The sequence below is a fragment of the Stylophora pistillata genome, chromosome 8, assembly GCF_964205215.1.
Source record: "Stylophora pistillata chromosome 8, jaStyPist1.2, whole genome shotgun sequence".
Classification (NCBI taxonomy): Eukaryota; Metazoa; Cnidaria; class Anthozoa; order Scleractinia; family Pocilloporidae; genus Stylophora; species Stylophora pistillata.
The window spans coordinates 8236225-8251596 of NC_142526.1; the positions used below are offsets into that span (position 1 = coordinate 8236225).

Genomic DNA, 15372 nt, shown 5'->3' on the forward strand with positions numbered 1-15372 from the left:
ATAAAAATTAATAAGGCCTTGTAGTAATCTATACTAAATATTGCTTCCACAGAAAAAAAAAAGAAAAATCTTAGCCTAACAACTCACTTAGACCCCTGATACATGACACATCAGCCTTAACTCTAAAATCATGGGTTATTTTTTATTCTACTTAAAATTTACCTTGAGTTAGATTCAGCAAGAAAAGGAAAAGTTTGCTGCAGGCTCCTTTCCATTTCGGTTGATGACGTACTCTTCGTAAATGATAATTTTCCAGATTGTCCATTTTTCTTTATGTCAGATATCTTGAGAGTGGTGTTTGGCATGAGGACAACTCCATCCATTTCACAAACTTGACTACTTCTCAAAACCACAACATTCTTTGTTATTACTTCATCAGGGGCCTTCCTCTTTCTTCTAACGGGAGGTTCATCACAGCTGGATGCCATTTCTTAGTGAAACAAAAAATTCAAAGTGAATAAGTAAATGGTGTAAACAATATTCAACAACGAAACCTATCTTTTGATTTCACACTCGAAAACTTTCACAGCACGTCAACCAGCCCAAAATCAATCTTAATTTTTGATAGGCTGTTGTAGGCATTAGGTTGGTAAAGAGGCTAGGGTGACAAAGGACCTGAAGAGAGGGTGGAAATTATAAGGCTAGGGAAAAAGTACAGACGAGCTGCAAGAAAGTAGAAGATGAAATTTTAAATTCTCTGATTACAATTGGGCTTACAAGGCATAAATTTGCAAACATTTTCCATACCTGTCTTTCAAAGGTGGTTCACAAGTGTATGATGGTTTACGCTCTAAAACAATTTGAAGTATCAGTATCAAAGTTTCTGTTATATTACACTACATTTATGTACTTTTTCTAAGATAAGTTAGTTAATATATTCTACTTTATAAATAATCCTTAATAATTTTCCTGTGGTGGTGGGTTACTAGTAAGCCTTCGCCGTTTAGGCCACCACTTTTACAGTTATTTCTTTCATTCAATATAATTTTGCATTTCTTATTTTTCTCTGATTTTGTATTTTTGTTAAACAACTGAAATTTTTGTCATCAAATATCTAAAAATTGAAAGAAAGAACATGCAAACTTTGTTATGCACTTTGAATAAATCCAGCTGTTACCACAAGCTTGATCTAAACTTACTTATTTCTCTTAGCTTACAAATTCCAGCTTCTAAACACATCACGTTTAGCGCATCGAAAAACTGTCTAGTAGACATGCCAAAAGGCATGATGTCTTTCTTCCCTCTCACACGGCTGCTACAAAGTTTAGCCAGCTTTGTAACCAACTAAGTGAGTTACGTGTCCATGATTTAGGTGCAGTCATACTTGCGAAAGCAAGAGAACAAGCTTTGACTTTACGCCATCTCTGACCATCCCTCTATTGCAGCAATAATCTCTATATCTGCTCTTTTAACAATCCTATGCAAAATTTCCCACAGGATCTTGTACAAAGAAGCAAATTGAAGTTGGGCTCCCTCAAGGACCTCACTAATCTCCTCTCGCAGCCGTTCTATGTCTCGGGATCCCTGTGTCTCCCTCCTCCCGAGACAAAGAACGGTTGCGAGAGGAGAATAAAACCTCCACACGTTCAGTGATCCTTACATAACACAACCAACGTAAGTCGCGTACAGTCGCATTCGATCATGTGACCTAATTAAAAATTTGTAAACGCCATCAAATCCTCTAGCTACGACCAGTATATTCAAGTCTCTTTCTATTTTCCTGTTATTATTATCATTACATTCATTTACTATTGTAATCTTGAATTATCATTTATCGTAATTTGAACTACTGTTTTCTTAGTGTAATCTGAACTGCTGCCAATTCGAAATCTTTGTAAGTACCAGTGATAAGCCCAACTTAATTATACCTACCGCCTCGACTAGTTTTTATCTAATTGTGGGTAGGCATTTCTCAAATTGTAATTGTTGTAAATCAATAATTTGTTGTTGTTGTTATTTTCCCGCCAGCTTTCGCGTGGACCTCAAAGTCAAACAAGTAGAATTTGCCATAGAAAAGACAAGGGAGATAGCACTTTGCTTCCAGTTGCTTAAAATCACCCAATATAAATACATGCTCACTACCAAGGACACGAAAAAAGAAAAAAAAAAGAAAATGGCACAAATAACTCCGTACATTTGCGCAGAGAGCTTGAACTTCGTTAACTGTTGTTGAACATACATACGTACGTACAACACGGAACCTTTACTTCCTGTCGAATTTTAGAGCACCTCAGTAGTACAGCAACGAGAAAGACTTTATAATTCAATATCCGCGAAACGATTGGTTATAACTTATAGTATATATCATTCAAATCAGATGATCATGCTGCGACCGCCATGCATGAGCGGTAGTTTTATACGTCTAATTAAGAAGCGGAGGTTTTCGTTTGTGATCGTAAAATTTCACGGCAATTTATAATCTCTGAGAACTTGATAAGTAAAAGATAATAGATTTTCGTTAACAGGACCAAACAATCTGGCAGATCGCAATGCTGAGCACATGAAAACAAAAATGATTACGATCAAGATCTAATTATATACATCGATCCTTTTGAAACATATTCATGACTGAAATCATTAGAAAGAGCCTCCAACACCGTATAACCTATAAAGTTATATCTACTCAAAGCTTTTGAGTCAACTAGAAAACCTTGGTATTTTGCCTTTTGTAGCTCAGCTTCACCTCAACAGCTAACATCTAATGAATTGCAGCTCTAGGACATAAATAAGTCGTTTTTTTTGTTTTTCAGGCGCCCCCGGCCACGGACCCATTAGTGCAAAAATAAGTCGTATACTCGAAGTCAGCTTCGCAAAAGCCCTCTGAAAGCGTACAAAACTTTTGAACATTCACGTGGTAAGACCCTTTACCCAATCAGGAGGCATTACACCTTCGCATGACAAAAGAAGTAGACGTGACAATCTCCTATCACGAGAGGTTTAAGCATCGATTAAAACCGCATGGTTTTGTCAAGACCGTATTGTTTTGATCACACATTTCCATTCGATGTTGATTGGTCGATCAAAACAATGCTGTCTTGACAAAACCTCTCGAGGGGACCAGGGGAGCTAACTGGTTTGTTTGTCGACTGCAGGTCGCTGGCTACCCTCGCCGGGCTTATTTTTGTTACCCAACATACTGCGCGATCGGCCAATGGGCCCGCAAATGTTTCAAGCAGCCAAATTCGAAATTGAAAAGCCGATCGATCTGGAGATAAAAGCATCGCTAGTGAAAGATCTGTGGGAGGAATTGGGAATCGAGTGAATGGAAATGAAACTGCAACATCTCTGCTTTGAGTTTCTGGAGGAATCGAGACTGGTGGTAATTTTTTGGCGGAATAATTCGCTTCGGGGGACGGACCCTTCTAAAATAGGTTTCCGGCCTTGTCTTTCTTTTACCAGTTGAACACCAGCATAGCGCTAACTCGCCGAAAACGCTTCAAAATGGCCTGAGACGCTCGGAATCAACGAAGAAAACAACAAAGCAATAAGGTAAGCCCATTTTAATTCAAAACAAGACATATTTTTCTCTCTTTCAAGGCAAACCGATAACATCTCATACAAACCTTTATAAATATAAAACGTTGCGCAACACGTTAAGAGTCACGTCCGCTTTTCTAGTGGTGAGCTTGGGCTGCCTGTGTTGAAAATAGGATCCGCTGACCATAGAAGTAAAAATTGATTGTTTGATGAGAGAGATTGAAAATTTTCACTTAAACTGCGGAAGTTCTAAGAAGGTAGCTACCACAATATAACTTCACACACTCTCCAAAGACAACTTGCTTGATAGAAACGCGGGGAGTACGGTTTTAGGGATCAAAAACTGGATTTGCAAGAAACAAAAGATGACGCCTTTTTTTCCCTCTTCTTGAAAAATTCGCCCAAATGCACAAGGAATGCTTGCCTCGTGGCATGTCGCATTTGATAATGAGATGGAAAGCCGCCCGGATAATAATGTTATAAACGTCCTTATTGACATTCCCGTAGATAAAGATCCAAAATCACTGGAATGTATCGGAATTCTCTTTTCTTACTAATTTTCCGTGAGTTCCGCCGCTGGTTATTCACGACCTATTGAAAACTAAAAGAGTATTTCTATTTTAACGACGTACATGTGATTTGTGACGTCAAACTTTCGTTCCATCGTTTTCTTTTATCAAATAATTAAATGCAAAATAAACTATAGAAATCTGGACCCAGCGGGGGAAGGGGGGGGTTTGTTGTTCGGTTGAACCCCCTAAAGGAAGATGAAAAACGTTAAAACACGTGCAGTTTCCAACCAACAACTTAAGGGAACAAAGTCGGAGAGATTATTTGTTGACCCCATTTTTTAAGGAAGCTCGTACGCGATTTACTAGAACACATTGCCCAAAGAACTATTTTACCGTCACTTGAATTTCATTTTTAAGAATGGTTTCTGTTAATATTTAAGCGTGGTCTGTCTTAAAAATAGCTATAAAGACAGATTGTTTCACAGCTTCAAATAAAAAAAAAAGCAGAATTATCCCTTAAAACGCTGGAAAACACCACTCCAGGTTATTTGTAAAGTTTTTCCGTACAAACCCATTTATGAGGGCAAAATCAAGGCTATTTCCATCACTGGCAAGTGTTTCCCCTCAAATATCAATGACGAGATAACTTCAACTATCAAAATAATATATATGGAAAAATTACACGCGCCTGAAAACGAGGGCATTTTTTTTTGTTTTGTTACACGACTGCAAAGTTGGCCCCGCTAGCCGCCCCTTCTCCTCAGTCGCGGTCACCATTCGGTCATGTGACCTAATTTTCCCGCCAGCTTTCGCGAAAACCCTAAACAAGTGGGAAGTCAGAAACTGAAATTTTGTTTCTTATTATTCAAAATCACCCAATATTAATACATGCTTATTACCAAAGGCACGAGAAAGAAAAAATGGAACAAATATCTCCGACTTTCGCACAGAGAGATTGAATTTCTTCAACTGTTGTTGAAAATACAATACATAACAGTGCGTTATGTATTGTATATACAATGCGTAACCTTCATTTCCTCTCGAATTTTATCGTGGCTGTATCTTACAATTTTTAAAGTAATAATTTTTAAATTTTTAAAGTAATACTTTATTATTCAATATCCGCGATACGACAAGTCATAATATATTAGTCAAATCAGAGGATCAGGCTGCCATCACAGAGAGCGGTATCTTCATAGTCTAATTAAGGTGCGGAAGTTTTCGTTTGTGTTCGTGAAGTTTCATAGCGCTTTATAAGAAGGATCTTTGAGAATTTGAAAGGTGAAAGGCTGTAGCTTTTGCGCAAACGGGACTTCATAATTCGGTTCGATCGCAGTGTTGAGCTCACGAACAAAGTTTCAAGTTAGGGTATGTATATCATACTTCATCACTCCTGAGATATCGACAAATGCTTCCGCTTGAAACATGAATCCCTAGATAGAGTCCCCAAAACACTTTATTCAAAGATATTCGAGTCAACTGCAACAAGCCCTAGTATTTTGCCTTTTGCAGCTCAACCTCACAGCTAACATCTGATCGCCTTTAGCTTTAGGATATGAATGGCAGAGTCGACTTCACAGAAAGCCTTCTGAAAGCGTACAAAACTTTCAAACGTTCACGTGGTCAGGCCTTTTACCAAATCAGAAGGCATTACATCTCAAGGGCGTAGCCAGGGGGGGTCCTGGGGTGCCCGTGAACCCCTCTTGGTGGGCCTTCTTTAGAGAAAACAACCTACAATATTTAGGTGGTGAAAACGCCATGGTAATATCTTGGCCGTAAAAGCCATTGTTGAAAAACCCACTTTTTAAAATTTTTTTTTTTGTAAAGTAATTTCGTCAATGGCTCTTGTATTTAGTTAATATGGGCCTTCATGCCGCGATAATACGACTGAGCCCGCTGATACACGCGAGAGAGCAGCGGTGTAAATGGTGAGTAGCCTCTGTAACCCCTTCCCCCCCTTGAAAAATCCTGGCTATGCCCCTGCATCTTCGCAAGACTTTGGAAGTTGACGTGGCAGCCTTCCAACAAGTTGGTCGAATCACGAAATGTTTTTGCATAAATGACGACCTGTATAGTTTTAGAATAATATTTCAAAGGGGAATCGTTACGGTCAGGATTCAATGATTTAACTATTAATGGAACTAACCTCGAACTCGTTTCCAGTGTTAAACTATTAGGTATTGCAAATGACGCTGTACTCTGTGAGAAACTTTGTAAAAAGCTGCTTCAACGAATCGGGATACTGAAAAATTAAGATAAGATCTTACCTGCCCACGAGACAAAGACTATCGTTTTCTAACACAATGATAAGATCTGCTTTGCATCATGTTCGCACAATCTGAACTAGTTGTGATAATGTGGATCTAAGCCGCTTTTTTAAGCTACAGAAAGAGTAGTAAGGGTAATTGTCGACGCTGATGGTCAGGCGTCTGGTGCTAAACTTTTTAATAGTCTGCAATGCCACCGGCTTCCTTTTCATGAAGAAGCCAAAATAGCTAAATGTTGTGTGGTGTTAAAAACGCATCGTGGCGCACAAACGCATTAAGGGTGAAGTTCCCCTATATATTGAAGACTCGACAGTCATCGTCATAGTCGTGCAACCAGATAAAATAATATTAATTCTATTTGCCCGAGATTTAACCCTTTGACCTCTAAGAGCGACCAGCGTCTAATTTCTCCTTACAATATCACCCCTGAATCACACATTAAGGTCAGGAGAATAAAGGAAATGATCACCAACTAAAAAAGCTCTTGATTGTTAAAGAAATTCTTCTTGTTGACACCCAAGGAAATGTATAGAGAACAGTGTGGGGAATATAAATGCTGAAATTAGGGTGTAAAGAGTTAATAAGGTGATCGAAGGGTGTGGGACGTTCGCAGTTACTACCTGCCAACTCTGGAACAACTTAAGCCATAGAAACAACTTTTGCAACATGCAGCAGAAAATGTAATTTGTGATAATTTTAATTAGCATAAATTGATATTTTGCAGGCACGTATCAGAGTACTGGAGGCGGATGCGAGGTGCGCGGAGAGTTATGGGATTGCGGTTTGTGATTAGAGGTCGTTAGTAAGGCGAGACATTCTGCGGTCAGCAATCGCCGTGTTTAGTTGTGCGGTTTCGTTTTCGTTTGAATTTAGGGTTGTACTTGCATACTACCTTTGGTAACTGTGTATAAAATGTCATTCATAGGATAACCTAAAACCTCGAGGGTGGAACCACTCCCTTGGCTGGGGGTATGTATACGTTCCCCATTTTTTCCACCTGTTAGATTTTAGGTGTTATCGTGACCGGCTTTGGTGCATTTAGTTTCCTTCAATCGTAAAAGACTTAAGTAAGCATAACAACTTAGTGTTAAATAAATGGTACAATGGCTTGGCTGGCCAACGTGTCCAGATATCAACTCTGTGTGCCCGGTTGAGTAGTTGAGGCAAAATCAATAACATTTTATAGTTCAAAATTCAATTTATCACAAGCTCTTAATTCTTATTTACACCTTGTAACCTAGTGTCCTATTTTCGTTATGGTTTTAAAAATTTTCATAATTTGATGAATCAGACATAAGATAGACATTGTATAGTTTAATATTCAAATTACCAATAGCACTTATTTTTTTACAGACACTCCGTGCACGTTGTATCTTATTTCTGTAATACATACGTTTATTGAAGCTGCCCCATAGGGGATTTTCAGCCACAAGGTTGAAAATAATCATAAATTAATTGCTTACAATAGCTATAGTACCAACGTGAACATAAAACTAGAATATGATAATGAAAGCTAAACATTGATATGCAATGGGAAGGATGAAATCTTAAAATTCCTTAAAATACTTTAATTAAATTCTTTTTAAAATCATTGAACGAAGCAGCGTCTCTAATGGATTTTGGAAGCTCGTTCCATGCCTTGGCTCCACGAAAGCTGAAGGATCGTTGCCCTGTGGCGAGGCGATATTTGATCAAGTCCAAGCCGTTACGTTTCCTTGTAATTCGGTTATGGATCTGGAAGCGTTTCCTGAACCTCTGTGATAGATACGCAAGTGTCTTCATTGAGGCATTTATACATCATGATACAGATAATAAACTTTTTTCTCGCTCAAAAATGAAAAACAAATATATCAATGCTGGTTTTTTTTTCCCATATTGTTATTGAATTACGCGATTCAAGGAAAATCCATTTCCTGACGAGGAAGTTCGGCGCTAAATCATGATTCCACATCGTCAAGTTATGAATTTTCCTATAACATGTCGCAATGAAACTTCTGATGTTCGGCCTGCCAGAACATTTTTTTCTTGGCACATCATCTTTACAGTTTTCCTATATATCACAAGTTCTCCATTACACTCGGGAGAGGAGGGAGGGGGGGGGGGGAGAGAAATGCTTCAGACCCAACTGTCAAACGTAATTAATATCAGCTATCACAACTTGTAGACATAAGCCTTTCCTGAAACAATTTGATAGCACACGTGATGCAAAAAATACCGGGGAGTAAATTCATGCTCAGTTATTAAAATGAATCTGAAAACGACCTCTTGAAGAGTCAGTCAACTTTCGTGCACATTTGCATGACATGTATTTAAGACATTTTTTGGTAACTGTCGCTTCTTAGCAATGAAAGTACAGAATAGTGCACCTAAGTATACTGATGTCGAAACAGAGCTTTTTGCTTCCGCGTCAAACCCAATTTAGTTTCTTTTTCTGATAAAAGGTCCTTAAGCCACCGAAGTATTTTTCGTTGGTGTGGATGAGGCTTTTTGGTCAGAACTTTTGTCCATCTTTAGATATACCTCGTCAGGAGGAAAACAGGCTCCTTTTGTATTTATGATCTGGGACACTAAAGTTAATCCCCGTGGCAAATATTAAGAAAATTATATCATTATTTTTGTATAGCCTTATGCCCAGAAGGGTGAAGAGGATATTGTGATTATTTAGCTTCAAAGTTGCATACCGAATTTCCCCGAATAACTGCTCACGCTCAAATAAACGCCACACTCAGCTTCTTCCCACACTTTCTTAAATAGTAAGGAAACAAAGGAAAACTGTTTCTGTTGCCATTTTATTTAGAAATTTTTAAGGTTTAACTATAGCGGGGCCAGTATAGGTTGACAGTTTCTGCATAAGCGCCCCCTCTATTAAGTGCCCTCCTTCCAATGAGTACCCCTACTTTTAGCCGAAATTTTAAAGAGGGGCCTGGGCGCTAATTCGAGCAAAAACAGGATGATAAGAAGTTAAATTTACTTACTCGGAATGAGGCCCTTGGAAATAGCTTGGAAATGCGATTTACTTGAACCGTCATCTCCCGTAATCAGAAGTGGTTCTCCAATCTTCACACCAGCGACATCAACAACATCGTCGGTGTCTTCCCTGTCAATCAGTTGCAAAGCACCGGGAGATGGATAAAGCATACAATGTTCTCTGCAATTAAGTTTGAGGTTCAAGAGTTCTACAAGCTTGGATAGGAATGCCATTGATTCATTTTGGATCCCGCTACATTTAAGGCTGATAAGGCATAAGATCTCATCAGATGCATAGTCTTCGTGAATCCTTTCAGAGGAGATTTCTACGTAAGAAAAGGCATCTTCAGTGTCTCTGCAGGAACCAGCAGCACAGCGTAGGTCCTGAAGAATCTTGTTCACATTCTGCAAACAAATGCATTTTTAAGTGCCCTCGAAGTGGTTAATTCTATAACAAAACTTTTAAATGTGAACGTCTTAAGAATCCCGGCAGGATTTTTGCAAAACAAAAAACAAAAAAACAAAAAAAAAACAAAACCTAACACTAACTAACAACAACAACGACAACATCGATAACAAAAACCAAAAATGCAACAAAAAAATCAGAAAGTACCCCAAAAATATCATTAAAAATTATCAGAATCCTTCAAGTCCCGTGGCCAAATCAGACTTTTGAGAACCTGATGCGCATTATTTAAAAAAAAATTGACTCCATGATCAATTCTGCCCTATATGAAATTATACGTATTTCTAAGTGCGAACAGTTCTAATGTTTCACAACCTCTTTCTTGGGATAAGTTTCTAGACAGCGAGGTATTCCAAATCGAAGTAAAACATAATTAGAGAAAGCCGCCTGCTCACCTGTCGCGGACGTTTCGTGTTCCCTTGAAAGACAAATTCATCTCCCACTTGAACGTACTTGACAATTGAACCAACTTGAACATTTTCTGCTTTCACCTCCTCATCCTCCCACGTACCTATGAGATCTTTCGGCACCAGTTGATAAGGTTCACCTACACCGGATCCTTCTTCATTGATCTTTCTCCCATAAATAAGGCTAGTAGCACCCCCAGGGTGAGTGTTTGATATTTCAACAACTACGCAGTGACCTTGTTTGGCATTGTCTGCAGCCGTTAATGTCAGTCTGTTCATACGTTGGCTGAGAGGTATAAAATCGTGATGCATTATGGAAGATTCACCATAATGCATCACCGGTCTTCTTTCCTCTCAGCTATGAGAAGAGAAAAAAGTACATCATGGATACAGGAAGCGAAGTGTAAAAGTATTTTATCGTTTTTTAGCAATGGTTCTATTTATAGGACTCTGTGGCCTTTGCAGAAAGGAAAGGAGGTTCAAGTAGGGTAAGGTAAAAGGATAAGGGTGGGAAAAGTGAAAAACGCAAATGAGAAGGCGAAGGAAACTAAAGCATTAACCCTTAATTGTAGAGACGATTTTCCATTTTATCAAATTCGAGAAAAAAAGAAAAGTTCCAATGAGGAGTCGAACCTCAGAATTTTTAGTTTATTTTTCTATGTTCCACGTTCGCTACAAGACGAAAATCATCTTTCCCCTTTCACTTATGAGCTTAAAGTTCACTAAACCCTCTGTAATTTATTAATTGTCACCCTTACAACATGTATTCGCTAAATGTTTTCTAGTTCAAAGTGTTTTTCTGTTTTTCAGTCAAGTATGAGCTGCCAGACTTAAATTGTGATACCGTCTCAGTTCAAGTTGACGCATGTACATCTATGATTTTTTTTCTTGCACAGTAAGTGTTTTGAATATCATTAATATTTTTATCATTCAATCATTACACATCCTACACCAAGTGTAACTTGTAGATGAATTCAAAGTGACTTCAAGTCAAGTGAATTCAAGTTGACTCACACCATCCCGCTCCTAATGCGGATTTTTTAAATTATTGAATGAAAACGTTTACAAGAAAATAGCTTCCTAACTTCCAAACATACCTGTATATCTACATCTCTTTCAAGTGATAATTTAGTGTCCTAAAATGGGAATAAAATCGGTCAAATAATAAAATTATCATTCGATGCACTTAAGCTACACATTATCATTCTTAGTATGTAACCCTCTCAGCATCATGCCCAGGCTTAGCACAACGAGTAAACACAGACACCAAAAAATATATACATAAATGCAAAGAGAGAAATTACGCTTTCAGCTTGGTAAGGTAAATACTCTGGAACACAGCACGGGTAGGGATGCACCAATTAACATGCTGTACAAAAAGAAATGCTTTTAAATTTATAAAGTATTTTAAATTCAGCCAAGGGGCTGCAAGCAAAGAAACATTCTTAATAACACATCTGCGATATAATGAAGAAGATTACGGAAGTTCAGGTAGTAATTTCATATAAATACTGCAGTGTGTACAAAATGCACATGACATGAAGCTCATTTCCTAAAATTTCCCTACGTTATTCCATTTGACTAACCTGTTTATGTTCAATATTGAGGATAAATATGGTTGATTAGAAAATGCGAAATTCCTACTACAAAATTAAATTTCTTCCGAGGAGCAACCAAACATACCCTGGCATCAGCTTCGAACTTTCTCCTAGAACTAAGCCGCTCCTCTTTTTCCAGCCCTTCTTCTTCGCCCTGGAAAAATAATTAAAAACACTCATGAGCTCAACAGTTTCACTTAGAAACTAAAGTTAATGCAGCTTCGCAATAGCAGATTCTGAAGAAAGAGTGGATTTGAAAAGCTACTACTTCAAGTAAGAAAGCAATGCCTCTTAAAAATAACAACAGAATAAGACAGAGCAATATTTGAAGCTCAACCATTATCCTCTACGGCCTAAAATTAATCTAAATTCAAATCCGTAAATCTACCCCGGCTTCAACCGACTATTCTTTTTATAGAGTTTGATACTTGGAAAATAATCTTAATTAGCCCCATAAATGAAACAACACAATGACCCTACTGATAAGGATATAACGTCTCCCTTTTAAAGCTAACTACGAATGATAATCTGAACACATGTACGAGAATGACATCTTCGTGAATTCAAGAATGCATTCATCTGAACAGCAACTATCTTAAAGAAAGAAAACACAATAAGAATATGCGTGAGGATGCATTTCCTTTAGAGAAAAGTACATGAATGCAGTCAAATGTCCCCATGAGCAAACTGCACTCAGCAGGTCTTCGTGGCAAGAGAATACAAGGAGTATTTTGTGCGGAGAATTTATGCCACTGGGCGAACAGGACACCTTAAATGAAAAATAATTACGATAACCCTAACAAAATACTGAGTTTTCCACATGTCTTTTCAAGAAAAGCAGCAACAATAATCTTTACACACCATGCCAATGACGTCTTAAGATGTACAGCACCGAGTTTATAGGATATGCCACACAACTATGAACTGCTATAAAAGGTCTGATTTAGAACTTTGACTAAACTTTACATGAAAAATACAACTACGATATAATTGAACTTAATACGTTCCGATGGCATGAACGTGAAGCGGAACAATTCTTCGACCTTCAAAAATCCAAAAAAAGACAAAAAATTAGACCACCAGTAGTACCTTCTTTTCGGCCAAGTCCATTGCGCGAGTCAAAAAAAAAATTCATTCAAAAAAAATTAATGTTAGCGTGCTGCGGGAACTATTGGAATGAAGCCGATGCGCCGCGGGAGCTCCACGAGTGAGCGCTATCTGACTCTTCGAGCGACAAACCCGATACGTTTTATGGCTGAAAAATGAAAACTGAACTTGGATTGCTTTTTGAAACGGTGACCATCATATCAAAATATAGGTGTTAATTTCCAAAAGGTACTATTAAATAGATGATTTTGGTTAAGAATCTTTCACTTATCAAAATTTTTTAACACATCCCCAATTAATTTTCTAGCCGTAAATTTCATGAACAACGATTCAAGCATGGTGAATCTAATGCACGCGTCTCATAAACTCAAGACATTCATATATTTTGCGCTTCTAAACAATGTAACCCTTCCTTGAATAAAGCATCAGTCTCAAAATTTTTTTTGGCCTCGTTTGCCTTTCTTCTATCCAGGTTAACTAGTGGTTCGCAAGCATCTCCTCTTACGACTGGGGTGGCACTGTAACGTACCCCCTCAGACCTCTCCCGACTCGTCTCAAGTCTTCCCGCGGCAGAGAAACGCTTGATCTGCAGCGCTCATAATGAAGGGCTAAAGGAATGATGACTTTCGAGTGCTCTCCGGTGTATTAGCTTAGGAAAAACAATGGGCTTAAAAAGTCATCCTGACTTCACAACAGGATGTCATAAATTCATCATTGAATTTCCCTAACTTGAAGTCAGTGGAATAGTTCTCTACCTTCAGTAAATTAAAAGTCGAAACCTTGACAAAACTCCATTCACCTAGACAACTGAGGAGTATCGCCTTGTACTACAGTTCACTAACTAGTACACCGTGTGTATTAATAATTCCAGGTAGATAGAGGTGCCGCAAATGGAACAACGTTGTGACCCTGATAACAGGACTTCTGTCTAAGCCACATTAACCTGAATTCAAGACACTTTGCGTGTAGCATCCAACTAACATATGTTAACAGATGTGAAATATCATTCACAGTAAACATAATAAAACCTACTAATAGTTTACTACTTGGAAAATAATCTTAATTAGCCCCATGATTGAAACACCACAATGACCCCATTGATAAGGCCAAAGCTATCTGAAGCTAACTACAAATGATAATCTGAACGACATCTTCGTGAATTCAAGAATACATTCATCTGAACAGCAACTATCTTGAAGAGAGACAACGCGATGAGTAGATACATGAGAATGCATTTCCCAAAAAGATCTGATTTAGAACTTTGACTAAACATTACATAAAGTATACAATTATAATCCAACTGACCCTAATACGTACCCGTTGCATGGCCAACTTGAGACGTATACGTTCCAGGGAAAAATATGATATCAATCTAATAAACGATTCAAACATATGTTGAGTTTAATGCACGCGTCTCATAAACGCAAGACATTCATATATTTTGCGCTTCTAACCAAACAGAGCCCTTCCATGAATAAAGCTTCAGTCTCGAAATATTTTCTCGCTACGTTTGCCTTACTTCTATCCACGTTTTCTAATGGCTCGCAAACAATTCATCTTACAACTGAGGTGGCATGGTAACGTACCTGCTTAGACCTCTCCTAACTCGTCTCAAGTCTTCCCGTGGCAGAGAAAAGCTCGACCTGAAGCGCTCATAATGAAGGGCTAAAGGACTGATGACTTCCGAATGCTCTCTAATTAGTAATTTCCCTAAAGACAAGTAAATGAATGTGGTCAAATCACCCCATGGACAAACTGCACTGGAGTATTTTTCACGCAGAATTTATGCTACTGGGCTAAAAAGGCTCCTTAAATGAAAAACTCAATGAGATAGAAATACAAAGAGCTAAACTTCTCTTATTGAATGACCTAAAGAAGCCAAAGCTAAATGGTAAAGTCTGCTCGTGGAATCAACAGAAAACACAATGGAAAGTCTGTCCTTACAGTATTTATGCCCTCCTTTTTTTTATCAGAAATCTCATTCGTTTGCTTCACTCACTCGTTCAATTTCTGATACTACCAACTGACTAACGCACTATACCCAGGCTTAGCACAACAAGTGAACACTGACACCATTTTTTTAAAGTACATCAGTTTAATACATTAAAGCAAAATGGAGAAATAATGTTTTCACCTTGGTTGGGTAAATATTTTGGAACACGGTATGGGTAGGGATGCACCAATTAACATGCTGCACAAAAAGGAATGCTTTTAAATTCATGAAGGATTTTAAATTCAAATGAATAAGGCTGATAGTTTCTAATAATGCGTAATCATGCGGGAGACTAGTTTTTCCACACACGCGCGAGCACGCACCAGCATGGCGTGATGCGCAGCCCCTATGCGCTGTGGTAGAAGCGGGCACCATGTTTAAATGTCGTTATAAAAAGTAAAGGTGGAAGTCCTCTTTGGAGCGACCAATAAAAACTTCACGGAGAAATACAGCATCGCATTGTAAATAATGAACATGTTTAGGACAGATGTTCGACGTTTTTTCAACGTTAATCATTCTTTCGCGTGAATCAGCGGACGAGAGTATCTAAAACCAGCTATAACATGTTGCAAATGACA

General features: G+C 38.2%; 3 protein-coding genes and 1 long non-coding RNA gene across 4 annotated transcripts in view; 1 reads left to right on the plus strand and 3 right to left on the minus strand.

The window, feature by feature from the left end:
* Positions 1-2665, minus strand: part of LOC111328570 (uncharacterized) — a 3553-nt gene extending 888 nt beyond the window's left edge. Inside the window, exons 1-3 of the mRNA XM_088730235.1 lie at positions 1140-2665; positions 748-790; positions 163-430 (exon numbers count right to left, since the gene is read on the minus strand). Of these exons, the coding sequence (XP_088586361.1) occupies positions 163-428 (266 nt within the window). The 5' untranslated portion in view covers positions 429-430; positions 748-790; positions 1140-2665. The remainder of the gene's footprint in view (positions 1-162; positions 431-747; positions 791-1139) is intronic.
* Positions 1-15372, minus strand: part of LOC111328599 (uncharacterized) — a 197905-nt gene that overhangs the window by 30414 nt on the left and 152119 nt on the right. The gene's annotated exons all lie outside the window — the stretch shown is intronic.
* Positions 2953-7612, plus strand: LOC148724787 (uncharacterized). The gene is made up of 2 exons (XR_015991164.1): positions 2953-3489; positions 6981-7612. It is a non-coding gene; the product is annotated as an uncharacterized LOC148724787 (long non-coding RNA).
* LOC148724788 (uncharacterized) lies at positions 9027-11164 on the minus strand. Its single transcript, XM_088731668.1, has 2 exons — positions 10085-11164; positions 9027-9628 (listed from the first exon to the last, which is right to left on the minus strand). The coding sequence occupies exons 1-2, from the start codon at positions 10430-10432 to the stop codon at positions 9224-9226; spliced, it is 753 nt and encodes a 250-aa protein (XP_088587794.1). The 5' UTR covers positions 10433-11164; the 3' UTR covers positions 9027-9223.